This window comes from Panicum virgatum, chromosome 2K (genome assembly GCF_016808335.1).
Source record: "Panicum virgatum strain AP13 chromosome 2K, P.virgatum_v5, whole genome shotgun sequence".
In the NCBI taxonomy this organism is placed as follows: Eukaryota; Viridiplantae; Streptophyta; class Magnoliopsida; order Poales; family Poaceae; genus Panicum; species Panicum virgatum.
The window spans coordinates 911,930-939,550 of record NC_053137.1 but is presented as its reverse complement, the minus strand read 5'-3'; the positions used below and the strand labels follow the sequence as shown (position 1 = coordinate 939,550).

Here is a 27,621-nt window from a genome sequence, read left to right as displayed (position 1 = left end):
AAGTGTGTCTTTGGAAACATGGGTACACCTCCTGAAGATTTCGTGATTTGAAATGAGATTGAGATATGATGAATTTCTTGTCAGAACCTTGCACCAAAATGAGCATCGAAGTAGTCCCTTAGCAAACCATGACATTTTAGCAATTATGGACAAACATAAATACATACTGAATGTATACCATATTAAATAACATACAAGTCCTTTTTTTTTTGGAAACTGCCAGCAGGAAATCTGCCCAGCTTGTATGGATATAGAAGATGATCTGAACAAATTACACCAACACACACAAAAAGAAAAAAAAAGATACAAGTCCGAAGACCAGTCTATCTGGGGTAAAAGTAAAACCATTGACAAGCGATTCATTTTGTACCATGAAAAATCATTGTCCAAGAGTCATCTGTTACTATGTCTATAAGTTGTGAGTACTGACATCCAACCAAAACATGCACGGACATACACCTAAATAAGCGTCAAAATGACAGAATTAAGAATGTTTCCTCTTAGCAGATTTAGTTTTCAGATCTCGAACCTCACAGGTATAGATGTAGTAGGGCGGTATAGGAGATCTCCATGATAGGGCATCAAATCTCCCAGAGGGCTTAAGGTTTCCATACATCACAGTTCGCAACTCTACCTTCGGAACCTCCTTTTCTGATGAGCACTCATACTGATGATAAACCATGATCTGTTTAGAAGTGCTAAGCATTCTCCAAAGACATGCAGGTCTATTTTGGTTCAGAGCATCAGATGGAGGCTCACCGAATTTGGAGGCATACCACTTCCTGAACCCTCTCAAAAAGGTCACAACCTTGCACCAAAAGTGGATGTCAAAGTTGTCCCTCAGCAAGCAGATAATGCTCATTGAGCTAAAGACCGACCTTTTCTGCATTTTGGATATCTCCATGGCTAGGTTTGCCATCCTCGGGTGCATCATGGGGTCTGTGCTTCCAAACGTAAGTGTTTTGAAGAAGTACCAGCATGCTTCATGGGACATATATTTCAGTGTTACTGCCCTCGTCGTTCCAAGCTTTGTGATCTTGTCAGACCGGCTTGTGATTATGATTTTACTACCCTTTGTCATGCACTGTTTTGAAGCGTCATACTTCCTCTTCCACTCATCTTCGTTGATGTCTCCAGCCATCTCAACAACAACTAGCAGTTTCCCATCTTTGTTCAACATGGACTTTTGATATTTCTTCACACATTTTTCCCAAAGATGGGTTAGCTTTTCATCTTTGAAATCGTGGTCGCTCATGAACACGATTTCTAAGAAATGGTCACGGACTCTTTCATCATTACAAACATGTGCTACAAGGGTGCTCTTGCCAACTTTGCCAGGACCGACAACTGGCAAGACCTCTAATTCCTCAGCACCATTAGACTGTGTGTGCAATAGGAAGTTGAGGACAAGCTCTGCTTCCATCCGGTGTCCGAACATGCAGTTGCCCAGCAGTAGATGCATGCTATATGGCTGACAATAGAGGCGAGGGTAGCTCACCATGAATACAACTAGTTCCTTCACATCAAGGATCATACAGCTCAAATTCTGAAGGGCATCTTCCAGTTGTTCCAAAGCTTGTGTCTTCCTATTGGAAGTTGAGGACAACCTTTGCTTTCTTTTGGAAGAATAGATTCCTTTCAGAGAATTTACTCTGGACAGAGAGAAAGAATGACTCACAACTTGATCTTTGGTATTCTTCTCATTGTGACATAGGTATCTGAAGGCGTCTAGTATGTAACCGCCTTGATACATGGCATCTTTCAGCATGTCCAGCTGCTGGAGCATAGCTGAGTTCGTGATGTGGTGTCCTGTGGCCTCATCGATGATGACCTGTGCTCGAAGGAGATACCTTTGCATGCTGTCCTCCACATCCAGCACCTTTGGCTTGGAGCTTTTGTTGATGAAGAAATTTATGGATCTAGAGGCTAGTTCACCCAGGACTGCAGAAAGAAAAGTATCCATTAGGGAACTCTCTCTCCTCAGGAAAACAACTCAACTGGTGTTAGAGAAAAAATATAAGAGCAGCTTTGGAGAAATAGCATAAGATGTTTCAGGCATAAGACTTTAAGGAGATCAAGGATGTATTAAGAACAAGTCAGAGAGAAAGAAAAAGGTATTACTAGTACAAGTCTGCAAAAAGTCAATCCAATATAACAGTCCATGCACGAAATGTTTCATCTTTGATCCTTAGGACTCCTTTGTTTCGCTGGATTTACATTTCCTCTCCATCATTGTCAATGAATAGAACTACCAGCTGAGAAAGGTACAGATATTGACTCTCATACCTTTGCATAGTAACACAGTGCCATCACCATGGGACTCTACAGCAAAGCTGCCCTGTAGCATGGGTTTTATCTAGATGAATGGTTTGCCCTCTTTGACTAGTTGAAACTAAAACTCCTATTCGAAGTAGTGTTACTGACCATCTATTTTACATGTCTGAAACAGTAACCTGCCCTTCTATGGTTCCACTGAGGATGAAGAGAAGGCATTTCGATAAATTTTGGACTTTACTCGGCCATGAAAGTGACAAAAAAGCCTCCAGCTGTTTAGATTTTTGTAGGAGAGAATAATTGTGTCTATTTCTCCAAACCCTAGAAGGGTGGGTAATATAGTAGCTATACATGGGCCTCTATATATGGGCTCACATATACACCAACACCCCTCCCCCCCCCCCGCGCAGTCTGAACTACCGGCGCAGCGGTGTTCAAGACTGGACAACAAGAAAGCCAACACCCCCCGCAGTCTGAACAATCGATGCAGCGGTGTTCGAAACTAGACAACGAGAAAGAACACGCAGGGCAAATACCCCCCGCAGCCACAGCTAGCCACCTGCTACGTTGAGGCTGGAGCGAAACTCCGAGAAGGTCGAGAAGGGTAATCCCTTGGTGAAGATGTCGGCAAACTGGGAGGTGGTCGGGACATGAAGTACTCGAACATCGCCGATGGCGACCCTGTCGCGCACGAAGTGCAAGTCGATCTCCACATGTTTCGTCCGCTGATGCTGAACGGGGTTGGTGGAGAGATACACGGCGCTGATGTTGTCGCAGTAGACGAGCGTGCTCTTGGCGAGCGGGCTGTGGAGCTCCGCCAAGAGCTGTCGTAACCAGGACGCCTCCGCCACGCCGTTAGCGACAGCACGGTACTCCGCCTCGGCACTGGAGCGGGAGACAACCGGCTGCCGCTTGGATGACCGGGAAACCAGGTTGCCGCCCAGGAAGACGGCATAGCCAGAAGTGGACCGGCGAGTGTCCGGACAGCCAGCCCAGTCAGCGTCGGTGTAGACAACCAGCTCAGCAGAGGACGAGGGGTGAAGAATCAGGCCGAGGTCCACAGTGCCACGGACGTAGCAGAGGAGACGCTTCAGCGCAGCAAGGTGTGACTCCAGGGGATCATGCATATGGAGACAGACCTGCTGAACAGCGTAGGTGAGGTCCGGCCTGGTGAAAGTGAGGTACTGCAAGGCACCGGCCAGACTCCGGTAGGCAGTAGGATCAGCCACAGGATCACCCAGATCAGCAGATAGCTTCGCCTGAGTGTCGACAGGAGTGGAGCAGGGCTTGCAATCAGTCATCCCGGCCCGCTCCAGAATATCGAGTGTGTACTGCTGTTGGTGAAGGAGAAGGCCAGACGGGCGAGGCTCAACAGTGACGCCCAAGTGGTGGAGCTGACCAAGATCCTTCATAGCAAACTCCTGCTGCAGAGAGGAGATGACATGCTAAAGCAACTGCTGACTAGAGGCTGTGAGCACAATGTCATCGACATAGAGCAGCAGATAGGCAGTCGCATCCCCTCGGCGGTAGATGAAAAGAGACGTGTCAGACTTGGCCTCGGTGAACCCCAATGTCAGCAAGAACGTGGCGAACCGAGAATACCAAGCCCGATGAGCCTACTTCAGACCATAGACTTGTTGAGCCGGCAGACCATGTCTGGACGACTGGAGTCCACAAATCCCGCTGGCTGAGAGCAGTAGACTGTCTCTGACAGAGTGCCATAAAGAAACGCATTCTTCACATCCAGCTGATGCACAGGCCAAGAGCGAGAGAGCGCAAGCGAGAGGACCGTGCGCACAATAGCAGGTTTCACCACTGGACTGAATGTCTCATCATAGTCCACACCAGGCCGCTGGGTGAACCCCCGGAGAACCCAGTGAGCCTTGTAGCGCTCCATTGTGCCATCATCCCAACGTTTATGCGTCCAGATCCACTTGCCAGTGACCACATTGCAACCAGACGAACGCGGCACGAGATCTCACGTCTGGTTGGCAAGAAGAGTCACGTACTCCTCTTCCATCACGCGACGCCAGTGAGAATCCGCTAAGGCGTCGCGGACAGAGGAGGGTATCGGAGAGACCCGCGGCTCTCCCTCGGTGGCGGAGAGAGTCGCGGCCTGAGACGCCATCCGCCGAGTCACCATGGGATGGATATGCCGAGGATCCCGATGGATGACTGGCGGGTGGTACACCGCTGGCTCGACTCGAGAGCGAGGCGGCGGAGGCGGCGGTGGTGGCGGCTCCGGTGTAGAAGGCGGCGGCAACGACTCCGGTGTGGGCGCCGCAGGAGCCTCCGGAGCCGGAGGCGGCGCCGGTGCCGGCGCTGAACGACGCCGGTACACCTGCACCGGCTGAGTACCGTGCAGGTGCAGGAGGAGGCACCGGGGCCACGCGTGGCGCAGCAGGAGACACCGGGTCCGCGCACGGCACGACCGGAGGTCCGGGGGCCGCGCGTGGCGCGACCGCGGGCACCGGGGCCACGCTCGGTGCAGCAGGGATCACCTGAAGCGGTGCCGGTGTACCGGAAAAACCTGCAAGGAAAGGACAGACAGGTAAAGGTGGCTGAACCAACGGGTCAGTCGAAAACAGAGAATCCAACTCGGGGTCAGGAGAAGGTGTGGAGGAGGTGAAGTAGGGGAAATCCGACTCGTCAAAGACGATGGGTCGGGAGATCAGGACGCGGCGAGAAGTGAGGTCAAAGCATCGGTACCCCTTGTGGTCCGGGGAGTAACCAAAGAACATACAACGAGTCGAGCAGGGCGCCAGCTTGTGAGAAGCGGTGACGAAAATGTTAGGGTAACATGCACCCGAATACCCGAAGGTGGTCGTAGCGAGGAGGAGTACCGAAGAGAGCGTGGTGTGGAGTGAGACCAGAAGTAGTGGACGGAAAACGGTTAAACAAGTAGGTGGTGGTGTGGAGGCTCTCAGCCCAGAAGCGGGGAGGCAGAGAGGCCCGGATCAGAAGGGTGCGCATGACGTCGTTCGTCGTGCGAATCATCTGCTCAGCCTTGCCGTTCTGGGGAGAGGTATACGGACAAGACATACGCAGCGGAACACCCCAAGAGAGGAAGAAGGAACGGGAGGTGGAGTTATCAAACTCACACCCGTTGTCGCGCTGGACGGCCTTAATGGTGAGGCCGAACTGAGTGGACACCCAGACAAAGAAGTGGAGTAGAGTGGGGAAGATCTCAGACTCGGCGCGCAAAGAAAAAGTCCAAGAGTAATGAGAAAAATCATCAACCATCACCAGATAGTATTTATAGCCAGACATGCTGAGTACATGAGATGTCCACAAGTCACAGTGAACAAGATCAAAGGCATACGCAGCATGCGAAGAAGAAGAAGAAAAAGAAAGTCCAACATGACGACCTAACTGGCACGCATGACAGAGTTGCTCAGCAGGAGCCTTAGTACATGGAACATCGGCACTACGACTGAGTTGAGCCAAAACGTCGTGGCCGGGGTGACCAAGCGGGGGTGCCAGGTGGTAGAAGACGGCGTCACGGCAAAAGCAGCTGACGAAGAAGAAGTAGAAGGCGGAGCAGCGGAAGCAGGAAGACGAAGGGTGTAAAGAGGCCCCAAGCTGTCACATCGGAGGAGCGGACGCCGGGAAGCCGAATCCTTCACAGTAAGATCAGAAGAGTCAAATTCGATTGAACATGAATTGTCAGTAGTAAACTAGCGAATGGAAAGAAGGTTGTGAACCATCTGAGGAGCAACAAGAACATTAGGAAGACGAAAAGAGCCAGGAGCAGAACCCACGACGGTGACAAGAAAGCAAGACCCATCACCAACCATGATGGAAGAAGGACAAGAGGGGTGTGGGGGTCGGACAGAAGAGAGGATACCGGCATCTGGGGTGGTGTGGAAGGAGGCACCCGAGTCGACGATCCACTTGGTGCTGACCGGCTACAGACCTATGGTGCTGAAGTACTGCGCCAGAGCGGCCTGGTCCCACCCCCCAGTCTAGGTCGGCTACTGACTGGTCTGAGCGGGCGGGGTGCGGGACGGCGCGAACAGGGGAGCAACACCGGTGAACATGGCCGCCGGCTGGAGCTGAGGACGAGCCCCCCTGGACCCTGGAACGGCCACATCGAGATGCGCCCTGACCATGGGTTGCTGAAGGATGGCCAGAGCTTACCTCCAGGGGCAGGGGCAGGAGCGGGAGCCGGCGCGCCCCAACGGCCCCCACCAGCACCGCCACCGGCACCAGAACCCCTAGAAGCAGGGCCACCAGTGCCACCACCACCTCGTCCCCCCCAACCTCCGGTCAGCCCAGCGGGAGCAGCACCAAGGAGGGAGGTGGCAGGAGCGGCGAAGGAAGCCGGTGGAGCAGCAATGAGCGCGGTGGGGGTGGACGAGGACGATCCGGGCGCGAGACCCCTGGTGTTCTCCTCGATAACGAGGTCGTCCCGGACCTGCAGGAAGGAGGGAAAGAGCCTCTGGCGGATAATCCATGTCTTCAGATGGTCATAGGTGCTGCTCAGACCCCGCAGGACATTGAGCACCAAGACCCGATCGGACACCAGACACCCGAGATCGTGAAGAGCATCGGCCATGCCCTTCATCCGCCGGCAGAACTCACCAACAAAGGTCCCCCTGCTCGAACGTGCGGAAGGTGGCGTCGAGCTGGAGAGCGCAGAACTCAGCGTTGCCGAGGAACTGCCCCTCGAGCGCCAGCCAGGCCTGTCGCGCGGTGCCACCGTGGGTCCTGACGATGTCCTGAAGATCTAGGGAGATGGTCCCGAAGATCCAGGACATGGCGACGCTGTCGAGGCGCAGCCACACCACGTCCCGCGCCTCAATCGGCGTGTCGAGGAGGACGTGGTCGTCGAGGGCGTAGCGGCGGAGGGCGAGCAGAACCTGGTCCCGCCAGCGTCCGTAGGAGGAGGACGGTGACTAGGGCCCTGATGTTCTGAACGCCGGCGGCCTGGAGGTGGAGCTGAGTGACCATGGGGTCGGTCGGGTCGTGCCGAGGTCCAGATCCAGAGGGCGGGACCTGGTGGAAAGAGGATGCGCCGTGCTCGGGGACGACGGGCTGTTGGCCGGAGGAGACACGGAAGTAGTGCTCCGCCTCGGCGACCCAGAGGGCGAGAGCATCGGCCGTGGCGCGTTCGCGCTCCCAAGCGAGGGCAGCCACGCGGACCCGCTCCTGGGCCGCCGAAGCCTCCGACTTGGTGTCGAGGAGGGCTGTGGCGAGAGCGGTGTCGGCCTGCTGCCCACGGAGGGCGGCGGCGGCGTACGGCTCATCCGCAGGAGACATCCCGAGCCCAGACCACGCGGGCGCGGGCGCGGCGTCAGCGGCGGGCTGCTTGCCTGCAACGACAGCGGCGCGGTGGGCGGCGGCGGCTTGGGCGGCCTGGACGGCGGCCCCGGCAGCAGCGCCCCCTGCGCCCTGGGCGGCGGCCTGCGGCCCGGGCTGCAGCTGCAGGGTGGCGGTTGAGCCCCCCCCCCCCCACGCGCGCCCACGCCCCCCCTACGCCCACACCCGCGGCGGCGGCGGCGACGGCGGGATCCTGCAGGGGCGGCATGACTAGGGCGGGATCCGGCGGCAGCACGACCAGGGCGGGATCCGGCGGTGGCTGCACGACCAAGGCCGCGGCGGCGGGATCCGGCGGCGGCTGCACGACCAAGGCCGCGGCGGAGGGATCCGGCGGCGGCTTGGTCCAGGCAGGGGCGTGAGCAGGGGAGGAAGTGGGAAGGGGAGGGAAGGAGGAGAGGGGAGGGGGCGCCGGCGGCCGGCCATGGCGCCGGCAGCGGCGGCGGCTGGGATGGGAGGGAGGAGAGGAGAGAGACCTAGGCTAATGATACCATGTAGGAGAGAATAATTGTGTCTATTCCTCCAAACCCTAGAAGGGTGGGTAATATAGTAGTTATACATGGGCCTCTAGATGGGCCTCTATACATGGGCTCACATATACACCAACAATTTTTACTCTCCCCCGCGGAAAGTTTTTCGCCACACATGATTCCCTCTTTGACTCTTTTCCCAAACTCCTCCTTAACCACAAAAAAAATCATATCAGCAAATGTTACATTACACCAGTATACACTATAAATCCCATACGCTCTCATGGATCCACTACACCATCTTGCAGGAGAAGCTTGGCCCAGTGGATGCAGCCATCTCTGCAATCATAGGTGAACTTGCCACACGATCCCTTGAATTGATAAGTACTTGAACCAAGCAATATCTAAGGAGGACAGCGTGCAAAGACTGCAATGGAGGCTGCAGCGCATTCCTCTCACCGTCCAGGAGGCAGAGGGCAGGTGCATCACAAACTAAGCAATGCTTCAGCAACTCAATATCTTGAGAAAATTCATGTACAAATGCTACAGTATGCTCGACACATTCATATGCCGAGTGCCCAAGAAGAGAAGGACAAAAAAGATCATGGCGTTTGGAAGCGCAGATCCTGAAGAGCAACCGAGGTTTGCATCCATAGAAATAGAAATATTTTATGAGCACTTTGACCAAGACGTATATAAGGCATTTCCTAGACCTTTTATATATTTAAACAAAACAACAGTGGGTCTAAAATCTAGTTTTAATGTGCAGAACTGGGACAGGATTCTTGCATGCTTCAAAGACAACAGGCAGCAAAATGAACCTGGATTCAGAAAAAAACCTAAGTGATTGTAGGATGAACAATGAATGATGATCATACATTTCTAGCTTATTCCTCTCACTACCGTGTAGTTCACAACCATGACTGTACAGTGATGACATTCATCTGCCTCCATATCACAAGTACATACATAGCTGCCAGAATCTTGAGTGTGATTGTAAGGTGACCAGAAAAAAGCAGGGTCAGAAGAGAGATTTCTAGTCTGTATGGGAATCAATCTTATTGCACTTTATCTTGTTTCTCTAAAATGTGGCATTGTAGATTGACATCATGCAGCGTACATAAATACCATTTTCTGTTCGGCTTTGTTTCCTTTGTGCTTCACTCAGGTCTTTTCGTGTTCTGTGTATCAAGATAAGTTGATCGTGCATTCATATGCATTAAGTGGGGTTTTTTGCAGAGCATTTTTGTTTTACTTGTTATAGGACGAAAATATGTATCTTTGAACATATGTGCTTCGCAACTAAGGCTAACTGATGTGAAGCAGGTGTTTGTTCTGAACTATGTATCTCTGACAACAAAACAAATAATTCTACTGCCATATTGCCTCCAATTTTCCCTTTATTCTGGCAAACAGTAACCAAAAGAAAATCAAGCAATCACCAGAGTGTTTATAGTACCTGAAGCTCTGAACTGTATTTAGGTCCTTGCTATGAAATAGATTGGCCGAAAATAATTAAGGGGCAGAGTAAATTACCCAAGGAATGGCAGAGGAATGCTTCGGACTGTAGTTGAAGATAATTGGAATTTTCACTAATACCTGGTGAATGGAAATCTACAGCCAGCAGTGGGACACAGATATTTATCCTGAACTATGCAGCTGACAGGAGAACATGTAACTTTAATGCACCAGTACACACAGATACTTTCATTTTTTTTTCTCAGTAAAAAAAATCAAGTAGCTATCAGAACATTTTGACATCTGAATTGCAATTTTAGGTTCTTTTCAATTGCCGTATCCTATTTCAGTGGAATTTGGTGAAGTAAAGTAACTGCACGAGGAGGATGAGTACCTGAAGCCTGAATGTGAAGAACTGAAGATTGACATCTGGAACCGAACAGCCTGCAGGCTGCAGTGGCGAGCCATCAAATCGATGCTCGCCGGCGAGGCCACCAAGCCGCCAGAGCCTCCGACGGTTTCGGATTGAGCTCCTCGCCTCGGAGTGGAGGATCCGAGCTGCCGCCGTGCGCAGTTGGCCTGCCTGGCTGCTACGCCCGCCGGCGATGCCTGCTCTGCTCGCCTTTAGTTTCTTTCCCCTCTCTGTCGCTACATCTCTGGATCCTGCCTTGCTTTGCCAATCCTGTGCGTACGTGCGGATTCGGGGCTGGTGGGCGCGGGATGCTTCGCCGCCGCCGGCGAGCACACGGCCGGCCTCCCGGGGAACACACTCTCTCCCCTATTGCTGGCCCGGAATATACTGCCCATGGCCGTGACACCATGAAATTTTTTCCACAAAAAAGACATATACGTATGAAGTAATAAACGAATTTTATTTGTAAAATTTGTTTACAAATGAGTGTAACTTTTCAATACGAATTTAATGAGTCAAATTTTATTATAATTGGCTACAGTGCTGCTATAGTAATTGTGCTTAATCATTCTCTAATCGTGCGGTCAAAGATCTCATTAGTTACAATAACTGTTACAGTACCATAATTATAAGTAATTTCGTAATTAGATTTTATTTAATATTTCTAATCAGTGATCAAAGCATCCAAAAAGTTTTTATGAAAACTTTTTCAAGGGCTATCAAACACGGCCCATATTACAATTTTGCCCTCAAACTATTCCTTCCGAAAAGAATAGTACACCACGGCCGCCTGGGTCCTCCAGCACTCACGCCGCCTGCCCACCTCCGCCTTCCCCCTTCCTGGAGAACTCCGACTCAAAGCAGCAGCTAGCCTTGTCTGCTCTCAGTCCGCGCGCGGCCACGGCGAAGAAGACCAGAGCAGAGCTGCACCGGGGCCTTCTCCTCTGATTCTGAGCAAGGATGGAGAAGGAAAGTGATGAGGCGAGTGGAGTGGCCTCGGAGGCGGCCGGCGTCCAGGAAGATCTGCCGGCGGCGACCTCCACAGGTGAGATTCGTGACTACCATTTCGTAAGATTTTCTTTTTCCTGCACCGCGCCGTTGCTTCCCCCATTCCTCAGCACCGGTCTGGCGGTCTCCTCTCCTCACCTGTCGTCTTCTCCCTCTGCAGAATCTTCTCTGAGCAAGGTGGACCATGAATGGGGCAATGCGGCTACGACCGAAGAATCCATAGAGAAGTGGACGGCGGCCGACGTCTTCCGTCCAGACGAGCTGGTCGAATGGCGAGCGCCCGCCAAAGATGAGGCTCCCTTGCCGTCCCTCATGGAGGACAAGTTTGTCATCTTGTCCCTAACGCACATAATGTGCGGCCTCAGGATGGATGCGAGCGATTTCCTGCTCAGCGTGCTCGGACACTACGGCATCGAGTGGTTTCACCTGACCCCCAACTCGATTACCGCGCTGAGCATCTTCGCCCACCTGTGTGAGGCCTACTTGGGTGAGCCACCGACGGTGGAGGTATTCGCACACTTCTACAGGCTCTATCACAATAACAAAGGAGAAACAACTACACTCGGGGCTGTCTACTTTCGATTGAGGGACAAGCTGAAGAAGAACTATCCGGTGTACTACTTGAAGGCCTCACAGTTTGTGTGGACTTGTCTGTGGTTCTATGCAAAGATACCGCAGAGCTGCAGATTGACCTTCAGGGGTGATGCACTCAAGGAGACCAACAATTGGAGCGATGTGTTGCATTTGTCCCCTGAACAGCAGGACCAGGTTCGCCGAATTGGGGAGCTGAGCAACCAAGGCTTGACTGGTGTAGACATCATCAATGACTTCCTTAAGCACCGGATTAGCCCTTTGCGCCGAAGGGCTCATTTGGCATGCAACTACACTGGTCCAACAGATCCCACCAGGGATTCGGATGAAGGTGCATATGCTACTTTTACTAGATTTGCCATTATGTTTCATCAGCTTATAGACACAGCTTCCTTCTTTTTATGTTTGATGACTTTGATTGAACTGTGGATATAATTTTAAAGGTAATGTGAACCATTAAAGAAGTGCACGCTCATCATCTGTTCATATTTATTTAAGCTCTGTATTTATTTAAGAAATGCAATAAATACATGCACTTTTCCATGGAGGCTCTGTTCATATTTTAGCCTTTATGTTTCTAGCTGGATCCAAAGAAGGTTGCATGACAATAGTTGTTCGATGTTTTTGTTGTTATATATTGGTTGAGTTGCTATTTTTGCTGAGTTAATAGGTTGAGTATTAATAGCAGAGATCTAGGGCAACACAAAACTGCAGATGATATGGACTCTACATTTTAATCCAATGTGTAATAGATCTAGTTGCTTGATGTTACATACATTTGCTTTTGTTAATATTTGTTTACAGTTAGCATCTGAATAGCTAACAAGGCCTAAATGTGTTCAGATCTGACTGACCACACTGTTTTCAAATCTAGTTATGAATGTTTTTATGCATGTGCTTTTACTACGGGAATTTAGAGTTTTTCCTTTGTAGGCTACTGTAGGAATTCCTAGTTTCTGCATCAAGGACTAGTGAGGGGACCCTCCACTTAGCACGAATAAAGATTTTATATTTGGTCGAGTTTCTCATGTCTTTTGTTTTTCTTACGCAGATCTTTCTGAGGAAGACATTGAGAGCAAGCTAAGCTACCTTCTAGATCTTAAGAAGACAGGGCAGAAGGAGCCCCCAAGGAAACCTAATGTTCCAATCAGCCTGGTTGGAGCATCAGCCGATGAGCGAGGCAATCAACATCTCGTAAGTACTACAGTAATCATGTGAAGGGAATTTGTTAATGCTTTCCTTACAGCTGGACCAATTTACAGGACTTGCAGCGTGTCTTGTCGACTCTCAAAGTTAAGAAGAAAGCAGTTGAGGAGTTGACAGCTCCAGGAACGATTAGGGAATCTCCATTGTTTAAACCTCTTCCCCCAGACTCCCCACGAAGATACACAAGGCAATCTGCTGTTCATAGGGTAATTGTAGGATCTCCACCTCCTGAAGATGAGGAGATTCTAGAAGCTAGAACAACTATGACAACTGCATCTTCTTCAAACCGGGGCATCGAGCAGAAGTCAATAGAGAAACCTGCTGAGATTGGAAGGGGGAAAAGAGTAGTGTTGATGAAGTCTATTTCCTCAATTATTGGTGGTAAAAGAAAGGTTTTTGCTTCCCGTTCTGGTTATCAGAGAAAAGCAAAGCGCACATTTATTTCCGTTAATGGAAGGACCAGGTAGATCTTGAAACATATTCATGTAGAAAACCATGTCTTCAGAGTTTTGACTGAATCATTCACGCAGGATGTCATCTTTGGACACTGGTCGTATAAAAGGGACTTCCTTGGAAAAAGAGGCAGGAGTGGCCCTGCATCCACAATCACCAAGATCGGCTCGACCCGCACCTTCATCTTCGGTGGAAAAGGGAGAGAAGAGTGCACTGATCATACTCGCTAATGTGGTCGACCAGAATAAGGTGGCTGAGGAGTCTGTGTCGAATGTACTCCTTGACCAGCATGTTAGGAATTCTCCTCCCAAAGAGTTCGATCCTGCACAGTCTATTGCTGAGAGAGTTCAATACCAGGAAGCCATTGAGGAATCAGCTCTCACTCCGGTGCCTAATTCAGGGGAAATAAACAATGATGCGATATTTGAGAGGATGCAGAAAATTAAGAGGGAAGTAAGTGCAGACTCACTAGACCTTCTTTATGCCCCCTTTCCACAAGAGCATGCAAAAAAGTTTGTTGTAGTTTCTTTAAAAAAAAGGCTAGAAATGCCACCCGTATAGAGTTTTTCTTTAACATCCATCATAAAACAGGTGCAATGCAATCTTGATAGATTATTACAATTTACTAGATAAAAAGGATGACCCACAACAACCAATCAATAAATAGCTGAAAGGGAAAAACTACTAAAATAATTTGTCAGCCACAACTGTTCCATCTAGTCTTCACAGATTGCTTTCCTCCTTGATGAAAACCCTAAATAGTTTGCAAATTGCATTCCTGAAAACACTATTGTTTCTATCTTCCTATGCTTTGTAAAAGCCTTATACAGTTGCCACAAAGGAATCGTGTTTGCCGTCTTGAATATTTTTGAAATAAAATCTGTCACACAGGGAGGAGCTTAAGCCAAACCGAAGTTGGCCATGCCACTCATTCTTTATTTTGTTTACTTAAGAAATCACTTCATTCTAGGGAATAAATTTGTCAAAGAGTAATCTACCTAGCTTGCCACTGCTGTGACAGAGAAACACTCACCAAAAAAATCCGACCAGATGGCGAGACGTCTTCCTGATTTCATCTTATAGAAGAATACCTCAGCTTCGAACCCGGACTTGTTACATGGGTTTCATCGACCCTGAGTTCATCGCTCTACGGTTGCGGCTTGATAAGCTTTTGTGCAGTCACACACATACATAAACACAACCAAACCTGTTACACATAAACATAATTCATTTACGAGAGCTCTGACACTGCTTCCTCACATATGCAACCAAACCTGTCACACATAAACATACAAACAAAACTCATTTACCATCCTCTGTATTAATACCTATGTGCTCCAGACTGTTCATTGTCCAAATTCATTTCTGCAGAGCTGGTCATAAAAATAGTTCACATTTTCAAGATGTCCAACTCTTCCATAACATTTTGGCAGTTGGCAAACAAGAAGTTTCATTTTGCAGTTCTTAGGTCCAAAGAAGGCTCAATAAGCTGAGCAAGCTAATAGTTGTCTTGGATTCCATTTCATGAGAAAGGAATCCTCCCTTTGCTGCAATTGCATTGCACTAAAGGTTTTCCTTAGATTCAGATATCTTCAACTGGCACTGTACTTAATGTTACAACCCAAGCGCTGCTCAGTTTTCACTGCTGATTTCTATTGTTCAACTTTCAGACCGCAGCAGTTATTTTGGTAGGAGCTTGATTATAGAGCAATAGTTTGCACTGACCCGCAGATATATTAGGATTGAACATTGCTGTAGAGTTCTTGCCAACTGAGACCTACAAACATAGTGGCAAGTTCAATTTTGTAGCATTTTACTATGCTTTAACAAATCACTGTCTTCTTAAATTTTATTTAGTGGTGAGTTTAATTTTGTATATAGCTGATGTGCCAAGAAATTTGTAAGATTATTTTGCAAGACTTGATATTATGGTTGAACATATCCATTCCTCATATGCTACCTTCTATGTAGTATGCATCTTTGAGCGAGCAGGCCTTGTCTGAGCTTTTCAAACAAGCAGAGAAGCTTTTTATGGAGAACAAGCGTCTGGAGGATGAGCACATAATGCTGGAACAACAAGTGAAAGGTAAGGCCACAATTTTACAATGCACACTACACGATGGATTACTACAACTCATTATCTCCTTTTTCTTATTTTCCTGTTAGGCCTCGAAGAAAACAAAAGGCTATTAACAGACATGATGAGGAAATCTGGGCAGGAGGCATTAAAAAGAATAGAAGAAAATAAAAAGCTGAAAGATGAGATTAGAGGTAGTAAAATTTGCTCTGGTCTTTTAGTTTCAATTTTCCATTAGGCTAGTATTAATATGTGTCCTTTCACGCAGGCCAGAAGAAGACGATCGAGGAGCTGAGTGAGCAGAATGAGACAATCCAAGGGTCCTTGGTGGAAAAATGCATAGAGGTGAACCGCCTCAAAGAAGAGGCTGCAGTGCTCGTAAAAGACAAGGAAGAGCTGCAATCACGTGTGTCACATGTCAATGAAATTCTCAACACCGTGAGGAGTGCTTTATACGATAGAAGTTTTGATGACAAGTGGAAATGATTGACAGAAGGAATGTGATTGGAACTGAATGTAGACTATTGAGTATTGACGCGTAGAACTTCAGAAATGATTGGCAGAAGAAATGTGCATCTAGCCCTGGACTAAAGGATTGAACGTCTGGAGGTAGACAAGGTTGGACTCTTGAAAAGTTGGACTCATATGTGTTAATAGCGTCAGGACTCCTATTGTCAAGTGTATTGGTGATTCGTGCTAGATCTGTAATTTCTGGTAGTAACATCTCTTAGTATGAATGTCTAGTTCTGTAATTCCTGGTGATAATGGGTAACAGTCTTTGTACAAATGTCCCATTTCTGAAATTTTGAAAAGATTCCTTATTCCTGAGAACCAAACTTGTGAACAAGGGAGCCGAACCAGTTCGGTTAGAACCGATGCCCAGGCTGACCACCGGGGCCAAACACATCGACTTGCCCAGTTCCAGACTCTGGAAGTGTATCGGATTTGTATGGAAATGGATTCGCATATCCATCTTCCCGATTCCATACCTATTTGATTTCGTTGTGATTCTGCAGGAACAAACTCAAGGGGAGAGTCGGGGTTGTGCATCAAGGCATCATCATAAAACTGAATAATCTCACTCGATCAACATTGTCTGAACTTGTCCCCAAATTTGGTGACCATCCCTTTGATCTTCTGTTGGTTGTCAGAACCATGCACCAAAATTCAGGTTGGAATGCAGTTTTTAAGTGCATTTTTACTCTTAAGCCAAGTGTCCACTAGAGATTTACTTAAACCACAGTATATCAGCAATTATGGACCAAAAACAAATCTATACTGAATGTATAATACATTAAACAAGATATAAGTCTGAAAACCCAGTCAATGTGGGTTATATTGACAAAAAAAATCTTTGGCTTTAATTACTGTCGTCCATTATTCGGTAACCATAACGATCACTTGTAACTTACATATGCCAAGGTAGCAATACCGCTTGCCACATGTGACATCGTATCATTTTTATTCCTATGTTTATAACTTGTGAGTCGAGACACCCAATCAAAACATATACAGATATACACCTATATAAGCGTCGAAATGACATTTCGACAGAATTAAGAACGTTTCCTCTTAGCAGATGTAGTTTTCAGATCTCGAATCTCACAAGTATAGATAAAGTTATGGTAGGGCGGTATCTGAGACCTCCATACTAGGGTTTCAAATCTCCCAGAGGGCTTCACGCTCCCATACATCACACTTGGGAATGATATCTTCGGAAGCTCCTCTTGAGAAGAGCACTCATACTGATGATAAACCATGATCTGTTCAGAAGTGCTTGCCATTCTCCGAAGACGTGCAGGTTTATTTTGGTTCATAGCATCAGATGGATGCTCACCGAATTGGGACTCATACCACTTCATGAACCCTCTCAAAAAGGTCACAACCTTGCACCAAAAGTGGATGTCAAAGTTATCCCTCAGCAAGCAGATAATGTTCAATGAGTTAAAGAACGACCTTTTCAGTATTCTGGATATCTCCATGGCTAGGTTTGCCATCCTCGGGTGCATCATAGGATCATTGCTTCCAAACGTAAGTGTTTTGAAGAAGTACCAATATGCTTCATGGGACAGACATTTCAGCGTTACTGCCTTCGTTGTTCCAAGCTTTATGATCTTGTCAGACTGGCTTGTTATTATGATTTTACTAGCACTTGTCATGCACCGTTTGGAAGCAGCATACAACCTCTTCCAATCATCTTCATTGAAGTCCCCAGCAATCTGAATAACAACTAGAATTCTCCCATATTTGCTCGACCTGGAATTATGATATTTCTTCCCGCATCCTTCCCACATAGAGGCTACCTTCTCATCTTTGAACTCACGGTTGCTCAAGAATAGGATTTCTGAAAAATGACCACGGACTCTTTCATCATTGCAAACATGTGCGACGAGGGTGCTCTTGCCAACTCTGCCTGGACCAACAACTGGTAGGACCTCCAATTCTTCAGCACCATTAGGTTGTGTGCTTAATAGGAAGCTGCGGACAAGCTCTGCTTCCAACTGGCGGCCGAACATGCAGTTGCCCAGCAGTAGGTGCATGCTATACGGCTGGCGGTAGAGGCGAGGGTAGCTGGTCAAGAACACAACCAGCTCTTTCACATCGACGATCATAGAGCTCAAATTGTCAAGGGTGTCTTGCAATTGTTCCAAAATATTCGTCTTTCTATTGGCAGAACAGATCCCTTTCAGAGAATTTACTTTGGACAGAGAGAGAAAATGACTCACAACATGATCTTTGGCATCCTCCTCGTCCTGAGACTGGTATCTCAAGGTGTCAAGTATGTAACATCCTTTGTACATGGCATCCTTCAACATCTCCAGCTGCTGGAGCATAGCTTGGTTTGTGATTTGGCAACCTGTTGCCTCGTCGATGATGACTTGTGCCCGAAGGAGAGCCCTTTGCAGGCTAGACTCCACATCTGGTACCTTTGGCTTGGAGCTTCTGCTGATGACGAAATTTATGGATCTAGAGGCCAGCTCACCCAGGACAGCAGAAATAAAAATCTCCATTAGGGTACCACTCTCTCTTCAGGAAGATAACCCAGCAGGTGGAGGGGAGAATGAAATGCCTCATACTTGAGACTTGGATAAAGAGAGAGATTAATAGTTCAAGTCGTCGCGGAGATGGAGACAATTCCATTTTCTAAAAGAAATAATAGTAAGTCATACAAGATGTTGGTCCAATACTGCAATCTACGAGAATGGTCCATGCACAATAAATTAGTTTCGTGTTTGACCATAGGGACTCCTTGTCCCTTCGCCTTATTGACCTTTCCTCTCCCTCACTGTCAACAAAATAGCAGTAACACAAAAATAGTCTTCGAGAATGGCTGAATCTCTTGATGTAATTTTTATGCTCTCTTTGATTTCTTTTTATCCTTGTTTCCTAAAAAATTCTGTACGAACTTTGGCTCTTTTTTTTAATATAATATTGCAGGGGATTGCAAAATTCCCTCCTGTTTTCTTAAAAAAAACAGTAATAGCTGGGAAAGGTACAGCTCTTGATTCTAGATCCTTTCTTTGTTATACTATACGCAACCTCTCTTCAAATCTGCCCTGCAACATCGGATTCTCCACTTCCATTAATTCATTCTTCTTCCGTGTTTCTATTCTTGATCAAATGAAGGATCGGATTCTTCTTCCATTAATTCATTCTTCTTCTGTGTTTCTAGTGCATTAATTCATTCTTCTTCAAGTTAGACTGTATAAGGATCAATCAAACCACAGTTTAAATTGTTTCCCTAAAACTTTTGCATTGTAGATTGCTATCATGTAGCCTACATATATATCATTTTCTTAATGGGTTTGTTTACTTTGTTCTTTACTCAGGTTTTTTCGTGTTCTCTGTATTAAGACAAGGTGATAGTATGCAATGAATGGGTCTTTTGCATAACCTTTTTGTTTTACTTGTTATAGGATGAAAATATGGATCTTTGAACATATGTGATTGGCAACTAAGGCTAACTGATGTGGAGCAGGTATCTGTTCCGAAATATGTATCTCTGACAGTAAAACAAATAATTCTACCGCAATATTGCTTCCAATTTGCCATGTATTCTGGCAAACAATGACCAAAAAATTCAAGCAGTCACCAGAGTGTTTATGGTACCTGAAGCACTGAACTGTATTTAGGTCCTTTCTATGAAATAGATTGGCTATAAATAATTAAGGGGTGGAGTAAATTACACAAGGAAAGGCAGAGGAATGCTTCAGATTGGAGTTGAAGATAATTGGAATTTTCAGAGTATATGGATTAATACCTGGAGAAGGGAAATCTACAGCCGGCAGTGGGACACAGATATTGTCCTGAACTATGCAGCTGACAGGAGAACAACTAACTTTAATGGACTAGTACACGGATAGTTTCAGGTTTTGTCAGTAAAAAAACATCATGCAGCCATCAGAACATTTTGACATCTGAATTTTAATTTTAGATTCTTTTCAACTGCCGTATCATATTTCAGTGGAATTTGGTGAAGTGACTGCACGAGGAAATTCAGAGCTACGCTTGAAATTTTCGTACTATGGATGGATGACTACCTGAAGCCTGAATGTGAAGAAACTGAAGATTGACAGTGGGAACCAACAGCCTGCAGTGGCGAGCCATCAAATCGATGCCTGCCGGCGAGGCCACCAAGCCGGCAGGGCCTCCCAAGTCTTCGGATTGACCTCCTCGCCTCGGAGTCGAGGATCCGAGCTCCCGGCGTGCGCAGTTGGCCTGGCTGCTACCCCTCGCCACCGCCGACGAAGCCTTCTTGTCCTCCCCATCCCTCTCTGTTTCTCCATCTCTGAATCATTCCTTGCTTTGCGGAGCCTGTGCGTGTGGATTTGACGCTGGAGGGTGAGGGATGCTTCACGGTGGGCTAGCGGAGGTCGCCGGCGCCGCCCAGAACATTTGCGAAAAACACCGGAATTGGATTGCGACTTTTAATCGCGCTCCAAATATATGCAGATAACCTCCAATTTCTTGGATTGCTATTAATAATACCCCTAAGAATTTTCACTTAACCCCCTTATTTGATAAAACCTCATCGCCGGATTCCTGCCCGACTGCCGGAAGAGGCAGAGAAAACCTCCATGGAACATTGGGCGTTGCAAAGCTTGGACCTTTTGGATGAACAGCACACGCCGCCCTATTCCATGGCCCACCTCGCCGGCGACGAAGAAGAAGCCGACCGACCGACCAAAACAACAACCCGCGAGGACGGCAGCTAGCATAATTTCCATGGACTTTTGGAGGACTTGACTTCGTTGTGGTCTCTGCAGTCGAGGGTCTGCATCAACACCTCATCATACAACTGGATAATCATACTCGAAATCTTGCTTACCTATCCCAACAATTCAGTGACCATCCGTTTGACCTTTTTGAACCAAGAGAGATGCACATGTCTTTGGAAACATGGGTACACCTCCTGAAGATTTCGTGGTTTGAAATGAGATATGATGAATTGCTTGTCAGAACTCAGAACCTTGCACCAAAATGGGGCATCGAAGTAGTCCCTTAGCAAACGAGCACATGTACGTGGTGCTTGGGGATTGATTGGGGTGAGCGCAATGGATAGGGAAATTCAGGTTAAAATACAATTTTTAAGTGCATCTGAGATCTAATTAAACCATGGCATTTTAGCAATTATATATGGACAAACACAAATACATACTGAATGTATACCACATTAAATAAGATACGAGTGTTTTTTTTTTTGGAAACTGCTGGCAGGAAATCTGCCCAGCTTGTATATGGATAGATAAGATGATCTGAAAATTTAAAGCAACACACACACGAAAAAAAAAGATACAAGTCAGAAGACCCAGTCTATCTGGGGTAAAACCATAGACAAGCTATTTTTTGATGAAACATATTGAAAATCGTTGTCCTAGTGTCATCTGTTATTCTGGTAAGTGGTAACAAACACTTGTAACTTACATATTGCAAGCAGTAGTACAGTTTGCCATGGTTGTAACATGTGACATCGTATCATCATTTTTTTTTACTATGTTTATAACTTGTGAGTACTGACATCTAACCGAAACATGCACAGACACACACCTATATAAGTGGCGAAATGACAGAATTAAGAACGCTTCCTCTTAGCAGATGTAGTTTTCAAATCTCGAACCTCACAAGTAAAGATATAGTTGTAGTAGGGCGGTATTGGAGACCTCAATACCAGGGCTTCAAATCTCCCAGAGGGCTTAACGCTTCCAAACACCACATTTTTCAATTCTATCTTTGGAACCTCCTCTTGTGAAGAGCACTCATATTGACGATAAACCATGATCTGTTGAGAAGTGCTTGCCATTCTCAAAAGACATGCAGGTTTATTTTGGTTCAGAGCATCAGATGGATGCTCACCGAATTGGGACTCATACCACTTCATGAGCCCTCTCAAAAAGGTCACAACCTTGCACCAAAAGTGGATGTCAAAGTTGTCCCTCAGCAAGCAGATAGTGCTCAATGAGTTAAAGAACGACCTTTTCAGCATTCTGGATATCTCCATGGCTAGGTTTGCCATCCTCGGGTGCATCATAGGGTCATTGCTTCCAAACGTAAGTGTTTTGAAGAAGTACCAGTATGCTTCATGGGACAGATATTTCAGCGTTACTGCCCTCGTTGTTCCAAGCTTTGTGATCTTGTCAGACTGGCTTGTTATTATGATTTTACTAGCACTTGTCATGCACCGTTTGGAAGCAGCATACAACCTCTTCCAATCATCTTCATTGAAGTCCCCAGCAATCTCAATAACAACTAGAATTCTCCCATATTTGCTCGACCTGGAATTATGATATTTCTTCACGCATCCTTCCCACATAGAGGCTACCTTCTCATCTTTGAACTCACGGTTGCACAAGAACAGGATTTCTGAAAAATGACCACGGACTCCTTCATCATTGCAAACATGTGCGACGAGGGTGCTCTTGCCAACTCTGGCTGGACCAACAACTGGTAGGACCTCCAATTCTTCAGCACCATTAGGTTGTGTGCTTAATAGGAAGCTGCGGACAAGCTCTGCTTCCAACTGGCGGCCGAACATGCAGTTGCCCAGCAGTAGGTGCATGCTATACGGCTGGCGGTAGAGGCGAGGGTAGCTGGTCAAGAACACAACCAGCTCTTTCACATCGACGATCATAGAGCTCAAATTGTCAAGGGCGTCTTGCAATTGTTCCAAAATATTCGTCTTTCTATTGGCAGAACGGATCCCTTTCAGAGAATTTGCTTTGGACAGAGAGAGAGAATGACTCACAACATGATCTTTGGCATCCTCCTCGTCCTGAGACTGGTATCTCGAGGTGTCAAGTATGTAACATCCTTTGTACATGGCATCCTTCAACATCTCCAGCTGCTGGAGCATAGCTTGGTTTGTGATTTGGCAACCTGTTGCCTCGTCGATGATGACCTGTGCCCGAAGGAGAGCCCTTTGCAGGCTGGACTCCACATCTGGTACCTTTGGCTTGGAGCTTGAGCTTCTGCTGATGACGAAATTTATGGATCTAGAGGCCAGCTCACCCAGGACAGCAGAAATAAAAATCTCCATTAGGGTACCACTCTCTCTTTCAGGAAGATAACCCGGCAGGTGGAGGGGAGAATGAAATGCTTCATACTCGAGACTTGGATAAAGAAGAGAGATTAATAGTTCAAGTCATCGCGGAGATGAGACAATTCCATTTTCTAAAAGAACTAATAGTAAGTCATACAAGAGGTTAGTCCAATACTACTATCTCTTGATATAAATTAGTTTCATGTTTGACCATAGGGACTCCTTGTCCTTTTGCTTTATTGACCTTTCCTCTCCCTCACTGTCAACAAAACAGCAGTAACACAAAAATAGTCTTCGAGAATGGCTGAATCTCTTGATGTAACTTTTATGCTCTCTTTGATCTTCTTTTTATCCTTTTTTGTTTCCTAAAAAATTCTTTACGAACTTTGGCTCTTTTCTTTAATATAATATTGCAGGGGGTTGCAAAATTCCCTCCTGTTTTCTTAAAAAAAACAGTAACAGCTGGGAAAGGTACAGCTCTTGATTCTAGATCCTTTCTTTGGTATACTATATTCGCAACCTTTCTTTGAATCTGCCCTGCAACATCGGATTCATCACTTACATTAATTCATTGTTCTTCCGTGTTGATTGTTGACTGTAGAAACTGAATTACAGAAAGAAAAAAAGCCCACACATTTTTTTTAGGGGAATCACCAAACTTTATTGATTGTTGACTCTAGAAACTGAATTACAAACGCCTTCAGGCGGCGAAGCAACCACACCTTTATGATATCCTAGACGATTTTGTCCGTAGACTTCCTTGCGCACACATAGAAAGAAAAGAAGCACCTAGTCAGGGAAAGAAATGACCTCAAATTCTGATCCAGTCGAAAGGCCCATTTTTTAGGCCCATACTACCTATGCGTACCATTGTACCAAAATACCCTGCCGGCGGGACCGAGCCGTAGCTCGGGTGGCGAGACCTCCGGGTGTGGAGGCCGTCGGTCACGGTTCGAGCGCGCTCGAACTCGTGATTTTCCCACCGGGAACAGTAGTTCCCTGTTGTTTAGTCTCCGCTTGGATGGTTTCCAAGCGTTTGTCTCTCACGCGTGGTGCCACAAAGGGACTGCAACGCGTCCGTTGCCTACGGAGCTTTGGAGGTTTCCGGTGATTTCCAGAATGACGCGGTCTTCATATCTGTGTGTAGTTGTAGGTCTGCTTGTACACGTGTGGTGTAAGTGTGGTGTGCGTGTGTAGGGTGGTACGTGCGTGCGTGTATAAACAGATGCTACAGCTATATCCAGATGAGAGGCATCAAAAAAAAATACCCTGCCGGCAATACCCTGCCGGCTCGTCACTCTGACTCTCGAGTAGCGCCCCCAAATCAGGCCGCCGCCGGCCGCCACCGCCGCCTCCCTCTGCTCTCGGCGTACCTCGCTGGCGTGGGTGCGGAGCGTGCCGAGGTCCCCTCGCCATCCCTGGACTCTAGCTCGGCTGCTCCAACGCCGCCGCGCACGCCGGCCGGCCCCATCGATTCAACTGCCGGCCGTTGCGCACATCGCCAACCAAACTCCCTCCTCGGATTGCAGTGCCGCTGCCCGGCCGGTCAGTACCCCTGGTTGCTCTGTGCTGGATTTGGGTTGGAATCCAACTGACTATGGATGGAAGGAGTTAGTAATTTTGAGGTCCGGTAGTGGAATCTGATTGAGAGTCGGAGGACGACGGAGCAGTGGGATACTTCCAGTTCCAGCGTCGGATTAGATTTCAAGTCCGAGTTTTTCCAAGGGGTTCGGGTTTCTCGTCACCTATTCGGATCGGGAGTTCAGGTCTTCTGTTGCGTAGCCTCGGCTAGCCATCCATATAAGTGCAACCAGCCGGGGTCTGCGTGCTCCATCCAATGGCGTGCCTGCTGAAGCAGATAATGGAAGCATCTTATTATCAATAGGGGTTGCGGTCATAAAACAGAAAAAAATTGGTGCCTGCTGAGGATCCTTGAATGCAAGGGTTTCTCCTCTATCAACAGATGACTGATTTACTAATGGACTTGCTCAATACAGATTAAGGAGTACTAACAAATATCAGGAAGCAACAATTATTACAACACATTTAAAACTGAAATACTGAGCCCATTCAAAAATATCATGTACAATTTAAATCAGCACGATTGCCATAACTGAAATTTGACCCTTTTTCTTTCCAAAGCAGATTATGGTAAAAGCTGTGCTCATGTATATTCACTAGACCATTCGGCGCGCACCATATAAACAATAAAAAAAGCATGTAAAAAAATAAAAGGCAATCGTCATGAGTTACTTGGCATGTGCATTCCATGCACATAAACACATCCGAGGAAGTTATAATCGAAGGTGATTGTTTGGCATTTAGACGATTAACATCACAACACATGCATCCACATTGCCTATGTGTTTGTTCGGCACTTAAACGATGAATATTACAGCACATTCATTCAGCTGGGCTACCCTACCGATAAGATCTGAGGTGTCCGTCCGGCAATTTGAAACATAAGATTACAGCACATCCGATCACCTAACTATCCTACCGTTTTTTTGGCATCTGTCTGGCATCAAGGACATCATAGCTAGAGCACATCCGATCACCATAAATGGTATAACCAGTATCAGTAGCTACCAAGCAGCCTAGCCGGTAGCTTTTGATACTAACTTGAATTGTCTTTGGAAGAGAAACCTAACCAAAACGCTACACATGTTGCAGGCACATGCCGACGAAGATGATGCGTCGACGCAGACTAAAGACACCCAAAAGTTGGCTGCAACATGGAGCGGCAAAATGAGCACGAGCCTGTCTGCTCATGCTTCCTTGCTGGGGCTGCAAAATGACAGAAGTTAAATTCCCAATATGTATCTAGCATGGTGATGTAAAAGAAGCACGCAAAACACGTTGGAGAGTCCTCATGTAATGTGTAAATAAAGTTACTTGCCACATTCTGATATAATGTACTGGAGGTATTCTGGGTTAGTTAGAATAGCCAGCTCATTCCAGGCTTAGCACATGTATCCTAGGAACATAGAATTTACAGCGATGAACCTGGTTTGAGGGAGTGCATCGAGAGAACTCTGAGCAGTAGCATAGCAAGTATATCCACCTAGGCTATCATTTTCAAATTCACATCTAACCTGACATGTCTAGTTCATTTGAACATCCACATATCAACCAAGTGTTCTAAAAAAAGTAGGCAGCAGCTAGGCAAATTATTTGTTTCATAAACTCAGCAAGCAAAAATGCAGGATGTATATGTTTATATCCATCTTTTGGTCTATAAATCAAGAAGGCTCATGGAAGCTTTGCATATCAGGTTCCAGTTTGTTCATGAGCAAAGGTATGTGATCAGATATATAAGCCTCGACCACATAACTGGATTGAAAGGAACATTAGCATATTTGCCAGGGTCTATAGGCTAGGCTTTTGATTTAAAAGAGAGACATAGAAAGGGCACCTTTGCTGATCAGCAGAGGCCGCACCCCTGCTGTTGCCACCGTCGTCTTCCTCGGCCTCATCATCAATGAGGAGTTTCTTAGCCACGTTTCCTTTGCTTGTTGAACGGGACCTATAAGCAGCACTATAAGCATTTCTAGAAAGGCGTGTGTCCACGTGAGAATTTGTAAGGATGCCTCACCTTTTCCTAGTGGATGTCTTCTATGACACCAGAGCACTCTTAGAAGGCTTCACAGCAGGATTTTCAGACTTGTCCTATGATGACAGATGCAAAGGCGATCAGGAATGTGTGCTGTAAGAAGCAGCAGGTAGTTTATAACAAATCGAGGAGCTCGTACCTTGTAATTTGCTGTGCTCTTCACACTCTGTGGAGTCTGCGGCGCATCAGATGCAAGTAAGGCAGGCCTGACCAGGGAGGCATTGGAGGCATGGCTATCAACAGAGCAGGCAGCAAGTGGTAACTTAGGAAGAGCCTGGTTCTGGTGAGAAGCGCCATGCACGCTGGTGGTGGCACCTTCTGACAGCATGAGTGAGGATGTTTGGGATGTGGCTGGCATGGCTGGAATGATAGAGCCTCCTTGACCGACTTCTCCAACCACTGTGTTGGTTTGGAGTGTTATGGTGTCGGAATCTGTGGTGCTATCAGTAAAACTGACTATCCATGTGAACGTCTTCTCAAGCAGCCTTGTAATCTCATCTAGAATGAAGTCAGTTGGGTTTTTAGCCATAAGGGTGTCAGCCGATTTCTTTGTCAGTCGCTGAGCTTGCCTCCCAAACAGAATGAACTCAGCAGCATTTGTGTCGTCACCAGCAAGTATGGATAACTTGAACCTATCGACGCTAAGATCAGAATAGGCAACAGAAAGTATCTGATCAAGAAGGATGAGAAGTTCAAATTCAGATAACTAACCTTGGATTGGGTATCCCAATGTTGTTGCACTTAGCATTTGTGCACTTGTAGGAATCACCATGGTGTTTTGCTGTCTTCATGCATTTCTTGCACGCATTGTACCACCAGTTGCTGCCGATCTTCTTTACAGCGACAGTGACTATAAACTCAGTTTTCTACATATAGTATCATGATTCAGAAGAGAACAAAGGTTACAATAAATTGTTGAATGATACTAAACCTAAAAGCTTCTAATAAAACCCTGACAGTAGAAGTGCAGTATGGAAGCAGTATGGAATGCGTGAAGGGATTGAAGTTTGCACATGGAACTCAAATGGATTGAGATCTAAAATCTCAGAGAGCTTTTTTTCCTGAGCAGGTTCTTTTTTGACAGCAGCACTTGAACTCTCAGACCAAGCATTTGGCTTATACCCTTCTGTGGCACTGTTAGGAATGATGAGGCATTAGAAGCTGCTGAATAAATACTGGCAATCTAAAAATTCAGCTATGTAG

The 27,621-nt window shown here is 46.8% G+C and overlaps 4 protein-coding genes and 1 long non-coding RNA gene across 9 annotated transcripts in view; 1 reads left to right on the top strand and 4 right to left on the bottom strand.

The window, feature by feature from the left end:
- The window catches only part of LOC120660299 (disease resistance protein RGA2-like), a 44,637-nt gene extending 34,292 nt beyond the window's left edge, over positions 1-10,345 (bottom strand). Inside the window, exon 1 of the mRNA XM_039938774.1 lies at positions 9,916-10,345. The gene's annotated coding sequence lies outside the window, so the exon portion shown is untranslated. The remainder of the gene's footprint in view (positions 1-9,915) is intronic.
- LOC120660291 (putative disease resistance RPP13-like protein 1) lies at positions 183-20,234 on the bottom strand. 4 transcript variants are annotated; one of them, XM_039938733.1, is made up of 2 exons: positions 19,810-20,197; positions 183-1,941 (listed from the first exon to the last, which is right to left on the bottom strand). In XM_039938733.1, the coding sequence occupies exons 1-2, from the start codon at positions 19,874-19,876 to the stop codon at positions 485-487; spliced, it is 1,524 nt and encodes a 507-aa protein (XP_039794667.1). In that variant the 5' UTR covers positions 19,877-20,197; the 3' UTR covers positions 183-484. The 4 variants fall into 4 exon arrangements, with proteins under 4 accessions (XP_039794667.1, XP_039794678.1, XP_039794686.1 ...); XM_039938744.1 differs by lacking the exon at positions 183-1,941 and adding an exon at positions 16,581-19,588 and having other exon boundaries at positions 19,810-20,234; XM_039938752.1 differs by lacking the exon at positions 183-1,941 and adding an exon at positions 16,581-18,412 and having other exon boundaries at positions 19,810-20,233.
- LOC120660279 lies at positions 10,691-16,099 on the top strand. 2 transcript variants are annotated; one of them, XM_039938722.1, is made up of 8 exons: positions 10,691-10,978; positions 11,102-11,863; positions 12,584-12,726; positions 12,804-13,201; positions 13,269-13,644; positions 15,163-15,277; positions 15,358-15,462; positions 15,537-16,099. In XM_039938722.1, exons 1-8 carry the CDS (start codon positions 10,894-10,896, stop codon positions 15,752-15,754), a joined length of 2,202 nt encoding a protein of 733 aa, XP_039794656.1. In that variant the 5' UTR covers positions 10,691-10,893; the 3' UTR covers positions 15,755-16,099. The 2 variants fall into 2 exon arrangements, with proteins under 2 accessions (XP_039794656.1, XP_039794648.1); XM_039938714.1 differs by having other exon boundaries at positions 10,694-10,978; positions 12,795-13,201.
- Positions 20,235-21,221: 987 nt separating the features above from the next.
- LOC120660270 (putative disease resistance RPP13-like protein 1) lies at positions 21,222-22,898 on the bottom strand. Its single transcript, XM_039938702.1, has one exon. The coding sequence runs from the start codon at positions 22,800-22,802 to the stop codon at positions 21,342-21,344; it is 1,461 nt and encodes a 486-aa protein (XP_039794636.1). The 5' UTR covers positions 22,803-22,898; the 3' UTR covers positions 21,222-21,341.
- A 2,197-nt stretch (positions 22,899-25,095) lies between these two features.
- LOC120660266 lies at positions 25,096-27,554 on the bottom strand. The gene is made up of 6 exons (XR_005669488.1): positions 27,432-27,554; positions 27,130-27,284; positions 26,558-27,050; positions 26,401-26,474; positions 26,221-26,331; positions 25,096-25,592 (listed from the first exon to the last, which is right to left on the bottom strand). It is a non-coding gene; the product is annotated as an uncharacterized LOC120660266 (long non-coding RNA).
- Between the last annotated feature and the right edge of the window lie 67 nt (positions 27,555-27,621).

Bases quoted from the DNA above. Each gene is read 5' to 3' on its own strand.
- LOC120660279 (XM_039938714.1), top strand. From the start codon at position 10,894: ATGGAGAAGGAAAGTGATGAGGCGAGTGGAGTGGCCTCGGAGGCGGCC. The intron at 12,727-12,794 runs GTAAGTACTACA...ACCAATTTACAG, and splicing joins AGCGAGGCAATCAACATCTC to GACTTGCAGCGTGTCTTGTC. The intron at 15,278-15,357 runs GTAAGGCCACAA...TTTTCCTGTTAG, and splicing joins GCTGGAACAACAAGTGAAAG to GCCTCGAAGAAAACAAAAGG.
- LOC120660270 (XM_039938702.1), bottom strand. From the start codon at position 22,802: ATGGAGATTTTTATTTCTGCTGTCCTGGGTGAGCTGGCCTCTAGATCC.
- LOC120660291 (XM_039938733.1), bottom strand. From the start codon at position 19,876: ATGGCTCGCCACTGCAGGCTGTTGGTTCCCACTGTCAATCTTCAGTTT. The intron at 1,942-19,809 runs GTAGTCATCCAT...TTCTTTCTGCAG, and splicing joins TCTTCACATTCAGGCTTCAG to TCCTGGGTGAACTAGCCTCT.